Here is a 15,485-nt window from a genome sequence, read left to right on the forward strand (position 1 = left end):
AGGCTATTGCATCCGACACAATGTCACGGTCATGGCGAGCAATGTACATACAGATTGTTATTAACTACACACACACACACACACACACACACACACACACACACACACGTGAACCCGCGACATAATAAACAATAATAAGAATCATAATAAGAATAAAAACATAATAATTATAATAACATAAAAATAATAACAATAACAATGTTAATAATAATGATAATGAGAATAATAATAATAACACAATAATAAAAATAATATTAATATTAATAATAATATTATTAATAACATACACATAATACCCATATAACAATGCAATAATATAATAAGAACAACAACAAAGATAATAGTTATAATAATAACAACTTACAATAATAATAATAATAATAATAATAATAAATTATATTATATAATATTTTTAGGGACAGAGTTCACTCAAAAGGTACATGTCAGCTGGGCTGAGTTGAGTTGGGCTGGGCTGTGTGTGTGTGTGTGTGTGTGTGTGTGTGTGTGTGTGTGTGTGTGCGCGTGCGTGTGCGCGCGCGCGCGTGTGTGTGTGTGTGTACACACGTGTGTGCATGCTGTGTGTGTTGTGCGAAACAGCGCCTATTGTCTGCGGCTGTTTGTGTGCGCTTCCCATGGCATTGATTTACATGTGATTAAAGCTTGGTTGACAGAGCCGAATTTATGGCAGTGTAGGTCGGACTAGTGGGAGTTCGGACTAGCGGGAGGTCGGACTAGCGGGAGGTCGGACTAGCGCCTGGACGCCCATTTGAAAGAACAAATTGGACAACTGCTGGCAAAGGAGTGCTCATGTTTTTAAAATTGCCTTCATTTGAATTGCGAACCAATTTTATTTACTTCTCGTGTGACCCTATTGTCTTGTATTTTTTACTTGTGTTGGTTTTAATGTATTATATGTATAAACACAAAACTGCCTCTTATCAGCTCAATCTAGTTGTATCTAAGATATCCGCTGTGGAAAAATCACACAAACATAGATTTAGCTACTACAACTGAGAACCAGGCCTGGCTCCAGACCCAAATTACAGAGGGGGCATTTGATTAGCTTGGGGGGGCCAAGCTACCCAACCTTAAAGAATGGGGTTTTTGCCCCATCCCCCCCCCCCCCCCCCCCTATTTAATTTTTTAATTTTTCATTCATAAGAACAGAAACAAGCTCAGACACAGGAAGAAGAAAAAAAACCATTCATATATTATCAACATTCCAACACCAAAATGTGGTGCTGCTGTACCAGCCACATAAGGTGTCATGCTTATACGAGGTGTTGCGCATGTATGGCAACCATTTTAGGGCATCCTCCTCCGTCAGAGTAAGCGTTGTCAGTTGTCATGTCTCCTAGTAAAACCATGTCAAGTGTGCTCTGAAATACCTTCAGTCCTCACACGAAAACGCTGTCATTCTTCCTGCATTACTGTTTCACTCCTCACGCGTCAGTCATCGCACAATACGGCATCACTCGTCAATCATCAGTCCTCACTCGTCAGGCATCACTCCTCACATCTCACATGAAAATGTTGTCATTCCTCCTGCCTCACTTATCACTCAAACTAGCTGTCAGGCATCACTCCTCACGTCTCACACAAAAACGTTGTCATTCCTCCTGCCTCACTTATCACTCAAACTAGCTGTTTGAGTGATAAGCGATGATTGACGCGTGAGGAGTGAAACAGTAATGCAGGAAGAATGACAGCATTTTCGTGTGAGGACTGAAGGTGTTTCAGAGCACACTTGACATGGTTTACTATAGGAGACATGACAACTGACAACGCTTAAGGCCCATTTCCACCGCTGGTATCAACGCGGCCCCGCCCAGCTCGTCTCGCTTTTTTGTCTCATTCCACCGATCAAAAACGTGGACAGCCCGGGTTGAGTCGTGCTGCTTTTGGTCCCTGCTCTGTTGAGGTTCCAGCGCTGTGAACCCGGGTTCATACCGTGACGTGAAAACACTGCAGACGACTGATTGGTCAGGCAGAATCGTGTTTAATCTACTGACTGAAGCTGCATAGCAGTTTAGTGGGGCTTACCTTCTTCTGTTATGTTATTTCCATCAGTCTTTTGTGTTGCTGCCTTCGGCTCTGGTGAAATAAAAGCGATCTCCTTACTCAGCCTAACATGACTGTGGTTTTCAATTGTTTTGAGAGAGAAAAAAATTAGCTCCTCAGGAAGCCCTTTGTAGGACAGCTACAGCAGCGTCGGCTCCGCTAGGCCGCAGGTGGGGCTTTGGTGAAGCCGCGGTCTTGCCTGGTGAGAGGCCGCCGGGGTAGAGGCTTCACTCTGTAGCACAACCCCCATCCCTCGCGCAGCGCATGCATGTGAGTTTGACTAACAACAAAGTGATATCCATTCTCCTGGCCGATTGTCACATTTGCCCATGTACACTGTAGGTCATTTAGAGGCACCAGTATTTCTGTGTAAGTTCTGTGTGTGGATTTAATTGTAACATTATATGTTATAGCCTACTTCGGTTATGTACGGAGGGCAGATATGCGGTCGCTATGACGACCAGGTGTGGGCGGGGGCAGATTGACCAGCGGAAGAAGCAAAACGTCCATCGGGTTGAAACAAGTAGAGCCGAGTGGTGACGAGCTGTGCAGGGCTGTAAAATGTGGTGGAAATGAGCCATTAGACTGAGGAACGATAGCCTATACTCTGACGGACGAGGATGCCCTAAAATGGTTGCCGTACGGATGGTATGCCACGCAAGTGGTCCATGAGAGAACAGCTGGGCAAGTTACTTGTCGCTTTTAACCTTGTCAAAGTAAGCCAGGAACGGGTTCAATGATAGTTGAACATTTCTTCAGTGAGTTGGTCCTCAGGAACCTAGCTCAGTCTCTCTCCATACATCTAACTGAGACCATGTCCATCAGCCAGAGCTGAAAAAGGAAGGTGGAGATGGGAATATCTCATTTTAAATTACTAGCTCACTCACTCAGCATTGCAATCTGGGTTTGCTAAACCCTGACGTCATCTGCTATTAATTTTTGTCTTTACTTTTGCTACTAGGACATCCAAGCAAGTTATGAGAGGGAGCAATGCCATTGGAGCATTGGACAAACACATTTGCATATTTCTCCCAGCATGCTTTGTTCCTTACAAACTTTTGACAGGAAAGTAACAAAATTAAATAAGCCATCCATGTGGCTTATTCTTAGTTAAACATGCAGTTTTGGAACATTCAATAAAGACAAATAAAAAATAGACTATGACTTGACACCCTAAGTGACACACATGTTATGCGAGTGGAATATATAGCCTACCCATCACATATAATATCCGTTTCAGTGTAGAAAGATTAGTTCCTTGCTTGAGTAAAGTAAAACTTCACCTGTATCTTTAGCTAACCTTTCGCAAAATCTGGTGAGTGTGTTGCTGAGACAGAGACAGGTATCGAACAAAGTTAATTTTTCCTGATCTGTCTGTCTGAAAAATGCCATTTTAGTGTCAGAATGTTCAGAGGATATGTGGCTTGTGGAAAATGGGCCCAATATTTATTTTGCTGACTATGGGGTGAAATAATCAGTCATAATCTGAGATCACGTTCACTTTTCCCATTGCCTCCATAGACTCAGGACCTGCTGCTAGTCTCCTAAGGGGGCGTGGCAGTGGCAAAACCCATGTGACACAGATACAGGAAGTGACTGGAAGTTGAGCCGTCTCTATAGTGTAATGTGTCTGACTGGGCTCTCTCTGCAGATCACCAGCACCTTCGACATGGAGGCGGTGACGTTCAAGAAGCTGGTGAAAGGACACGCGTACTCTGTCACCGGACTCAGACAGGCGAGTCACAATTAGTGGGCCAATACCTACTTCAAATGTAGCTACGAGTGTGCGTCCTGGTAGCTCACCTGGTAGCACGCATACCACGAAGGGCCAAGTGCGGCCGACTCGGGTTAAAATCCCACCTGTGGTCCTTTGCCGCATGTTATCCCCTCTCTCTCCCCACCTTTCTGGTCTGCCTACTGATATAAAAATGAATAAAGGCGAAATGCCCAAAAAATAATCTAAAATGTTGACCATGCCTCCAGACGTCATCAACGTTTAATTGGCTCCCGGGTACTATTAGAGGAAATGGTCATAACTTTATGATTGCTACTGAAAACTGCAGGCGCAGGTGTGATGCTGTGTGTGTGTGTGTGTGTGTGTGTGTGCATGCATACGTGCGTCTGTGTGTGTGCATGTGTGTGTGTAGGTGGAATACCATGGCCACAGCGAGCGTCTGATCCGCATCAGAAACCCCTGGGGACAGATCGAGTGGACCGGAGCCTGGAGCGACAAGTCAGTGTTAAACTGTGTGTGTGTGTGTGTGTGTGTGTGTGTGTGTGTGTGTGTGTGTGTGTGTGTGTGTGTGTGTGTGTGTAAGGTGGACCAGAGCTCCTGTACAAGATCCACGCCCTGCTCTCCATGGTCTTGGAGAAAGAACTTCGCTCATTACAGAGCTTAAGGCTGCTCTAATACACCCCCTTTCCATCAACTGGACCCTTGTCCTGGTTCTGGGCTGTTGCTAGAGTCAGTTCTCAGTTGATACAACTGTGAAACATCTAAAGACCCGGTTTGCTAGAGAGTCGGCTAGAGCTGACTAAAGAGCAGTCATGGCAAGTTACTTTCAAAATGGGGGGCAGCTGTAGCTCAGGAGGTAGAGCAGGTCGTCCACTAATCGCTTTGGATAAAAGAGGTCGGATGGTTCGATTCCCGCCTCCTCCAGTCTGCATGTCGAAGTGTCCTTGGGCAAGACACTGAACTTTGGATAAAAGCGCTATATAAATGCCATTTACCATTACCATTTACCAAAATGTAATATACTACATATTACTAGTTACTTTCTGTCTAGAGTAACTCATTACTTATTACACTACACACTTTGCATTACTTTAACCAAAATAACCACAGAATGATTGATTCTGATGATGATAGATTTAAAGACATCACGATAACATTATAATTGACCTTCACCCAATACGCATTTTTACTGAGTAGCTAGATGAAGGCATCATTATGCAACCTAACGAGGATCTGACAGTAGCTCAGTTTCAAGTTGTAACTTGAGTTACTTCATATAGTAACTAGTATAATATTATTGAAATCCTAACAGTGAACTCCATTGCGCTTCAGCCAAGTTTGGAATGAAAGGGTCCTGGTGTTCAACAGCGAAGGACAGTGTACATAGAAAAACATTTTACCTGGGCTCTACTCAAAGTACAGTACACGTTCACACAATAGGCAGAGCCTACAGTATAGTGTTAATAAATGCTCGATATGCCGCACAGCGTACCGACCCGGTTCATCCCTCTCACCATGCCTTTTCTCTTTCAGGCGATCCGAGTTAGCCTATCCGCGCTTACTTTTCCTTGTGGACACTTTTTTTGTGATCAAATCTTTTTATTTTCAAAACATTAAACACAAACAATACACAATACGCCAGACATAGAAAACAAATAAGACACCCCCCCCCCCTCCCCACAAGGGTAAACAAAGAGAAACAAAAACAAAAACAGACTCAAAGATCACAAAATAAAGACATAACAGCTCTTTCAAAGCTTCAGCTACCGCAAGCCGCATATTCAAATTCACCTCCTTAGCCCCATTTGTTCGAGCTGTTGATAATTCAAGTAGATTACATCAAGAAAAGTTAACAACCAATGTCTAGTGGTCAAAATATAAGAGGGCTTCCAACGTACTGCTATCATTTCCTTTGCGACCGTTAAACCTGCAAGCACTAAACATTTCTGATATTTAGGAATATGAAGTGAAAAAATGTCGTTCAACAACAAAGGTAAACAGAGAGAAACAAAAACAAAAACAGACTCAAAGATCACAAAATAAAAAAAACATTATAACAGCTCTTTCAAAGCTTCAGCTGCCGCGAGCCACATATTCAAATTCACCTCCTTAGCCCCATTTGTTCGAGCTGTTGATAATTCCAAGTAGATTACATCAAGAAAGGTTAACAACCAATGTCTGATGGTCAGAATGTAAGGGGGCTTCCAACGTACTGCTATCATTTTCTTTGCGGCCGTTAGACCTGCAAGCACTAAACGTTTCTGATATTTAGGAATATGAAGTGAAGAAATGTCGTTCAACAACAAAAATGGGATGGTCACAGGCACTGTGTCCGCAATCAGTGCCGACAACTTAGAGGCGACATCCTGCCAAAAACGAGCGACTGGAGGACACTCCCATGTCATGTGTAAAAAAGTGCCAAGGCTCTTTAACGAGCATAGGGTGCACGAGGGATCATCAATAGCCCCCATAAGAAAAAGCTTACGGGGGGTTAAATAAGTCCTATGTATGAAATTATAATGGATCTGTTGATGGTTGGGATTTCGAGAAGCTAATTTAATGTTCCTCCATACCATGTCCCAATCAAAGTCGTGTACCAGTTCGGGTACATCCCCCCTCCAAATTCTTTCTAAAGAAAGATTTTTGTATGACATTTCAATGAAATATTGGTATAGAGAGGTCACCGCGCCTTTCGATGCCTTCTTTTTGATAATCATCTCGCGGAATGGATGTGAACGTAAAGGGAGTTGCTGCGCTATACCTTGTGTTTGGAGAGCAGATCTCAACTGAAAAAAGAAAAAAAGGGTTGTATTTGGTAAATTAAAATTGCGTTTAATATCCTGAAAAGTGTGTAACCCATTTATATCATAGATGTCACCCAGGAGATGAACACCCCTGTTTTGCCACAGAGGAAAAAAGACCGGTTTCCCCCCAATTAGCGAATCCCTATTATTAAAAATCGAAGTGTGCAGATGCCATTTACAAGAAACTTTACAGAATCGTTCTGCTGAGCGCCAAGTCCGCAGAAGTTGAGTTACAATCGGGCCGAATTGCTGCTGACATTGTCTGATAGAAATATTGACAAATAATATGTCTGACAAAGACCAGGGGTGCACCAATTTTTCCTCCATTGATCGCCACGACACAGTTGCTTGTGGATCAAACCAAGTGACTAGTGGTCTGAGGTTAAAAGACCAACTATATAATTTAAAGTTAGGGACCGCTAGGCCTCCGTCTAGTCTTGCCCGTTGGATAGTTGTGGCTTTTAGGCGAGGGCGCTTCCCGTTCCAAATAAACTTGGAGATGGCTGCACGGAGTTTACTCCAGAAATTCGCAGAAGGACAAAGCGGAATCATGGAGATAACAAAATTTAATCTAGGTAGCACATTCATTTTGACTATTGAAATGCGTGCCTGTAATGAGTTTGGCAAACTTGACCACCTCTCTAAATCACTTAGCACAGTGTTCAGCATCTCTGTGAAATTATGTTTAACAATGGCATCAAGAGAAGAGAATATTTCGATACCCAAGTACCGGAAATGCTGAACAGAGGGAATATTAGCGGGCAAGATGGTAGACCTAGCAGCTGCATTCAGTGGCAGAAGGGCAGACTTCGACCAATTGATCTTGAAACCAGATAATGCACCAAATTCTTCTAGCGCTGACAAAAGATGAGGAATGGACTGTACTGGATCTTGGACAAAAACGAGGATATCATCAGCGTAAAGCGCCAAATGCTGCTGTGTATCATGAACAATAATAGGTTTGATAACAGGAGACTGTCGAATCAACCAGGCCAAAGGCTCCAGCGAAATCGCGAAGAGCCCTGGGCTCAAAGGGCAACCTTGCCGAGAAGATCTAGATACCTGGAACAGGGCAGAGCAGATTTTACCAGTAAGAACCATAGCTGAGGTGTTTGAATAAAGAACCTTTATCAGTCATATAAAACCCTCTCCGACGCCCATCACTTTCAACACCGACCACAGAAAGGGCCACTCAAGACGGTCAAAAGCTTTCATCGCGTCAAGGGACAATACAGCCGCTGGGGTTTGATAAGCTGAAGATGCATTGATTATGTGTAGCAGTCTCCGTGTGTTGTCAGCGGCAAGCCGCGATTTAATAAAGCCTGTCTGATCAGAGTGAATCAGGAAGGACATATGCGTTTGTAGGCGATACGAGAGTAATTTAGCGAAAATTTTTACATCTGCATTCAAGAGACTAAGAGGTCTATAATTACCACATTCTATTGGGTCTTTAATTTTTTAAGAAGTAAAGAGATTACTGCAATATTAACATCCCGAGAGAAATTACCTTTTTCTATCGAACAGCATATCATACTAAGAAGAAATGGTCCGATTATGTCCCAGAAGGTCAGATACAGCTCTGGCGGAATGCCATCAAACCCGGGCGATTTACCCTTCTTCATACTAAGAACAGCGTTTCTAAGTTCTTCAAGTGAAATCGGGCTTGCTAGTTCATTCGCAACTTCCTCACTCAGACAGGGTAAATTTAGTTGAGCTAAAAATTCATTGCATTTGTCCTGGTCAAAAGACACCTCGGATTTATATAGATCAGTGTAAAAACTGCGAAAAGTGTTATTAATCTCGGTGGGATCTGTAGTAATGTTACCTGCCTGTGACTTTATTGATGGGATATCAGAAAACTGATCATTTGTTCTAATTTTCATGGCTAATAGGTGGCTCGGTCTCGATCCATGGAAATAGTATCGTTGTCTAGTTCTATGAATTAAGAACTCTGAGTGCTGTTTAAGAATAACATTAATTTCTTTTTTGACTAGTTCACGTTGTAGAGCTATTTGTTCTGAATAGTTGACTGATAAGGCGGAGTCTAACCTACCAAATTCATTCTCTAATTCTTGTAATTTAGATAAGCGTGCTTTACGCTGATTAGAAGCAAATAGCGTAGTGTTACTCCTAATGAATCCCTTGATCGAGTCCCACAATATTCTAGAGTCGTCAACTGATCCCACATTAAATTCTAAAAATTCAGTAAATTTACCTACAAATTGTGTCCTAAAATCCTCTTGTTCCAATAAAGCCGTGTTAAACCGCCATCGCGGTGCACGAGATGAGACCTTACTGAAGACTATTGAGCAAAGCACTCCTTTATGATCAGAGAGGGCAATAGGAAGCAAAGCAACATCATAGATGCATTGAAATGACTTAGGAGATGCAAACACATAATCAATTCTTGAGCTCGTTTTATGTCGGCCAGAAAAAAAGGAAAAATCTTTAACTGAAGGATTAATCAAACGCCACATATCAACAAGCCCCACCGTGTTGGCCCAGGCTTTTAGGGCAGAAGATGCCAGTTTCTGGTCTCTTGTTTCAGATTGACCTGTTTTGTCAACGGCTGCATTCCAGACTGTATTAAAATCCCCCCCGACTATAAATGAGTAATCAGTCAGCTCCAGCATAGTTTTTGTCAAGTTGCTATAAAAGAATTTGTCGAAGGAATTTGGTGCATACACAGATAGAAGTGCCATCTTCCTGCCACTGATTTCCGCTTTAACCATGGCCATCCTGCCAGCTGTATCCGACCAAGTATCGTGAATCCTAATTTTGAGATTCCTTTTTACTACAATGGCTACACCCCTGGTCTTTGTACAAGATGATGATGAAGCAATCACATGATAATTTTTATCGGCAAGGCGTCTAACATCATAACTCAAAAGATGTGTCTCCTGTAATAATGCAATGTCAATTTTCTTGCGGCGTAATAAGCTTAAAGTACTGGTCCTCTTATGAGGAAAATTCAGACCGCCCGTATTCCAGCTCAAGATGTTAAGCTCTGCCATACCTCAGATAGTTGGTTCCGAAAAAATGCGCAATCCGCCCGAACACAGTGCCTGTGACCATCAACAAAGGAAATGCAATCAAACAAATGATCATTAGAGTCAAATTACCATTAACCCTTGCCCCCTGGACAAACTCAACACCTGTCGTCCTACCCATTACAAAATAAAAAAAAAAAAACACACAGTTAAACACAATACACAAACATAAATGTGAACATACTACCCCTCCCCCCCCACCCATGCATCTCATCCCCAAATTATGAGAGCAATACCATAAGTAGTTTGGTGAAGGCATCTAATACACAACACCAACACTCCCTGGGGTCCCCTCTATAATATATATATTAATAACGGGAGACTGAGTTATTATATTTAACCGTAATAAGGGACATTGAAATTAGAAGCATAAGGCTTTATTTTGTGTCGACTAATTTAAGTCAGAAGGAATATCCGAGGTATGTTAATAATCCTAATAGTAATAATGACAACAATAATTATGGGAGGGGGAAGGAAGAAGAGGGGGAAAGATTTTTTCCCCTTTTTTACATAGTACACCTTTAAAAAAAATATATATATTTTTTCCCTTCCCCCCCCCTCCCCTCCCCTCCCCCTCTTTTAAATAAAGAAAAACAAAACAAAAGAAAAACGTTATATATATATATACACATATACACATACATACATACGCATGTACCGTACACATATATATATACATACACACATGCATACATATACCCACTTAGACTACACACATACACATACAAACATACATACCATATACATGTTAACATTCATCCCTTCTTTATCTAGCCTATAGGCACTCAGAGCTAAACCAAAATAATACCATGGAAGAAAAGAAAAAGTTTTTAATATAACCATTATTAACATTACCATATTTATAAACATATACCCACACACACACACACACACACACACACACACACACACACACACACACACCCACACACACACACACACACACTCCTATATATATACATTCCAGCCCCAAATACTCCAGAGCCATTCCCAACATGAGACAGTAATATTCGTTCAATGTGTCATATTTATCTTAGCCTGGATAAGGCTCATGGACAGTTCATTTATTGCTGTTACTTGCCAGAGCTTTTAGCAGATCGTCCGCTTTGCTTGGGTTCATCTGCTGTCTGTGAGTCCCTGCGCGCTGCTGCAACCATCCTCCCCTGCTGGGGGTCGCTGAATGCACCTGAGCCGGGTGCGCCTTGTTCAGATGATCGCCGGTGATGAGGCCCTTCTGGGTGAGGTCTCGCCTTGCTTCGTTAGCGGTGGGGTACATCTGGATGCCATCTACGGTGAAGACTTTTAGCTTGGATGGATAAATCACATGGGATTTGACTTGCTTTTCTTTGAGCTGTTTCCTGATGGGCGCATAGAGGCTCCTCTCTTGCTGCAGCTTGGGGGAGAAATCCTGGTCAAAAAAGATCCGCACATCCTGATGAGTGATTACTTTCTTCGCCCAAGCAGAGTGCAACACTTTCTGCTTCATGTCCCACTGTAGAAAACGGGCTATGATGGATCTGGGGGGAGCTCCTTCTAACATTGGCCTGCTTGCGGCCGATCTATGAGCTTGCACAATGGTGAGACTTTCTCCGGTGATTCCCAGTTTATCTGCAAATAAAGCTTTTCCTTGTGGACACTTGTTGTGAGGTTTCCATACCAAATTTCAAGCTGAGAGAGAGGTCGTCATATCTGTATTACCTGATCAGCCCGTGACGTCAGTCAAGCCCTAGCGTGACGTCAGGCATGACATCAGTTGTCGTCAGTTCATGACGTCAGTCCTCCCTAGCAAGGGTTCTACGTCACCCCCCACTCTGGCGGATCACAGCAGCAGCCGGCATCACGGCTGTTCATTCCCCCTGAAACCATCCTCTGAAGCCATCATTTCACCCCACCCACCTCCCCAGTCCACCACCAATGAGTCTTGACTCCTGGAGAATCCCGGGGGGGATTCTCTCTAGCCCAAATAGATGCCGCCCTCTCACCTAAAGAGGAGCGCCATCTTACAATGGAGTCATACGCCAAAGTACTTGCCATCCACGCCACTTGCTAAATAAAGTCCCTTGTTAAACCTTAACGACCGGTGTCTCATGATTGAAACAGTATAGAATGTCTAACTAACTGATAAACCGGGAGGTAGGGGGATTCGTCCAACTAGCTAACCACCTTCTTTTTTGAGCCTGACCCGCAATACCCTTTTTCCCAGAGGCGCCCATCCGGAAAAGAAACACTCAAATTAACGGTGGCTGCCCCTAGCATTTTAATGTTGTTGTGGTTGTTGGAATGAATTTTAATCGGTGTTAATCCACACTAATTAGGGTCATGTTAATGTTTTCCCCTAAAGCGACACTCCTTGCTCAACTGTGACGGTGTATAACTTGTACACGTGGTCACGTGGTCGCATAAGCCTGCATCACCCCCTGGAACCAAAGTAACCTTTAAAAACGTTCCTGCTAATGTACCTGGCTAATGCACACCATCCTTAATACTTTTACATCACTGAGGAGAGGCTACTCATTATTTAATAAACCCCTTGTTCAAAATAAGAGAAATGAGATAAATTATTGGCGCATGTAATGTTGCTTTTTAATTAGAACACATAGCAAAGCCCAGCACAAACATAATCTCAATGCAGTACTTAACTCATTGAGTGCCAATGACGTCTAAAGACGTCAATTCAAATAGTAACGTATAGAGTGCCAATGACGTCTAAAGACGTCAATTGCGTTTTTTGACGGTGGGACGTGGATCAAAGCCTGATGCATCTCCTGTAAAAGTATGGGGGATTTTGAAGGTGTATAAGCTATTTTACAGACCCATTAGGTGGCGACAGTGCTATCCGGATTAGAGAAAGATGAGAAAAAAGAGTAGAAGAAGCCTTGGGGAAACAGAAACCGATGCATGCTGTAACGTTAGCTGTGAACAGCAGCCAATCTGCTCCTCCATGATTAGTTGCCAGAAAAGGAGCACCCGACACCAGCGTCTTTCTGAAAAGCCAAATCATTCTCAGCTGGAAGCGCTGGGAGCCGGCGCACAAAAACGGCGAGGCGCTGTGAAAATAGAGCTGGGTGCAGCGCACTTTGAAACGTGCAGCAGAAAATTCGTGCAGCAGAGAGCCACCAGAGACACTCCCACGGAGGAGTTTGCAGTTGAGGGGGGTGGGGCACGCAGGGCACCATACAACACCGACCCAGACAGCAGGCTCGATGGACAGATTGGCAAACACAAGCTGGAATACCTGATGCCCACCAGCAGTAAATCAAGACCAGCAAGAAGGTGTAGGGTCTGCGCACGCAGGGGCCAGCGCTGCTGGTTGCAGCTAAAAAATATTATTTTGCCATCAAAATTCCTTTGTTTTCACTGTTTTATTGAAGGAAATTATTTTTGAGGTGTCACTACATCAGAAAATATTAGCTTCAGAGTCAGTGATGTGCTTGAAATGCTTCATTTCACAAAAGGCTAATTATCTCAGCTTCTAGTTTGAAACGTCTGTTTTTGGTGAAACCAACCTATCTTCTACTGCTTATAACTAAAGAACGGAAAATGATACCAATACACTTTTTTTTGCTGATGATACAAGAGAGTCTCATCGTTCTTTGGGCGTGTTCGGTGTTTACATAGTAATATCACACAATATTCTGTGGGTCTTGAGAAATCACTGAAAACGCTCTGAAAGGGCTGGCACTGGGAGCATCCGTTTTCCAGAAGTGGCGGGCAGCCAATAGCCGTTTTCCCACATGCGTACCGGAAAATTACCTGTAAGTCAATATCGGACATTTGCCTTCACACTTCGGCTCTGGCATGTGGGAATCTATCAGCGAAATTGCCTGTATGTTGGGGGGCGGGGCGGTACTGCAGAGCGGGTGGGGAGTGACGTGTCGGCAAAACTCTTGATGGTGAAATAAGTTTGCTTGTTTATCCGTTCACCTGCGTCGCGTTGAAGCACTTTTTACAGACTGGCTTCGTTTGATGTGTCCGGGCTTGCCTTCGCTGTCGGCAACATAAGCAAAATACTTCCACATTTCGCTTCGTGCATTTGCTTCGTCTGTGTTCCCTGTCGGGCTGTGACTGAAGGAGGAGGACGGACTGTGGCCAGAGAGCGAGCAGGCAGCAGAGAGGAGAGAGGGGAAAATCAGCACGCCCACACATGAAGCTGACATAGGCTACCGCTCTTATTATCACAAGATCATTTCGCCAGTTTGCTTTAATGTGCGCGAATGATTAGATTATGCCCGCTGGAACATTAAGCAACGTGTGTACACCTCGCCCATGCCGGCAAATGACTGGATCCGTTCTACACTTGCGCCCGTTATCGCGCATACCGCTCTTCTGACTGGCTCGAAACTGGTGAAATGTCCGCGATGACGGGGTCGCGCTTATACCGGGACAGCAACTTTCACACATGCAAGCATTAGACCACGTTCCGGTCATTTAGCGGTACAAAGCGCATGTGGGAAAACGGCTAATGAGTTAAGCATTCACTATAACACCATAGTATAAACATAATTTCAAACCTAAGCTGAATAACATTTCAAACTCATTGGATAGCACTTCAAATTCATACTGGTTAGCATGTCAAAACCCCTAAAAGGCATTCAAATTCAAAACTAGTTATCATGTAAAATTCACTGAATGGCATTCAAAACTCATACTAGTTAGCATGTAATGTTCAGTGAATGTCATTTAAAACTCACTGGTTAACATGTTAAATTCACCAGAAAGCATTTAAAGCCCACACTAGTGTACATATAAAAAAAAACACACGAATGGCATTCAAATTAAAAACTAAATAGCATGTAGCCTAATGTTCACTGAATGTAATTTAAAACTCACTGGTTAACATGTTAAATTCACCAGAAAGCATTTAAAGCCCACACTGCTGGTGTACATGTAAACCCCCCCAAATGGTATTCAAATTCAAAACTAAATGAAAGTTAACGTTTAACTTAAGTTCAGGAGCTGGGCCACGCCTCAACCACTCCCCCAACTTCCTAACCACCCCTCTAAACCACTTCTCTAATTACGTGGCAATATTACTACACCTGGTTAACCTGCCTCACCCTGTTTGTCTCGATCTCTCGACAGACAGGTTGTGCAGGCAGCACACATACATCACACACTTACACATCAGTAAACTTTGCCAAACGCTGGAATTACCATTTCAAACAGCCAAACTCACCGCAATCCAGATCTGCAATCCACCCGATTCAGACGGCGACTGCGTGATTTGCTACCGATTAGCAGCGTCCACCAGACATGCTATCGTCACATCACAGCCTCCGTGCCAAAGCAGAGTCTCCACGGCCAGCCAGACGCCCGAGACGGTATCATCAGTCAATATTCCTGGGCCAAATTGACTCGACAAACGCGGAAGGCGATCCATTCCAACGAGGCAGCGCATCTGCAACTACGTGTCCCGGTATCATGCCGAATCCCCTTCAACACGGCGCACCCGGGTCTTCACGTGCCAAACTCCACGTTCACACAACGGAGCCGAATACAGACTTTACCGTCACCTGCACCTAACGTTCCAGAGAAGGAAATGCATCCCCTTTCAACATAAGAGAGAGAGGAAAAGCGATAGTAATTCATGCCATTCAGCATTCATCACAACAAACTTTCCGAGCAGACAGCGCTTCCGGGTCCTGCTTGGCAGAGCCAATCCAGAGCAAAACCTGCGAGAGCCATGAGCCAATCACCGTCAGCGCTGTCCGGTTTGATGTCACAGAAGCTGCAGAATGCTGCAGCCAGGTCGTATATTCCCTGGCTCCCTCTGCCAAACATTCACAGCCAGGGCCGCTGCTGGCCATTTGGGTGCCCTAAGCGTAATTGTTTTGT

At 43.7% G+C, this 15,485-nt stretch overlaps 1 protein-coding gene across 1 annotated transcript in view; it reads left to right on the plus strand.

Moving 5' to 3' along the window:
* Positions 1 to 15,485, plus strand: part of LOC310775932 (calpain-1 catalytic subunit-like) — a gene marked incomplete at both ends in the record, with an annotated part of 117,902 nt that overhangs the window by 35,912 nt on the left and 66,505 nt on the right. Inside the window, 2 exons of the mRNA XM_083636054.1 lie at positions 3,713 to 3,796; positions 4,209 to 4,294. Coding sequence (XP_083492180.1) covers positions 3,713 to 3,796; positions 4,209 to 4,294 — 170 coding nt within the window. The remainder of the gene's footprint in view (positions 1 to 3,712; positions 3,797 to 4,208; positions 4,295 to 15,485) is intronic.

Source organism: Poromitra crassiceps (assembly GCF_964638095.1).
Source record: "Poromitra crassiceps genome assembly, chromosome: 4".
NCBI lineage: Eukaryota > Metazoa > Chordata > Actinopteri > Beryciformes > Melamphaidae > Poromitra > Poromitra crassiceps.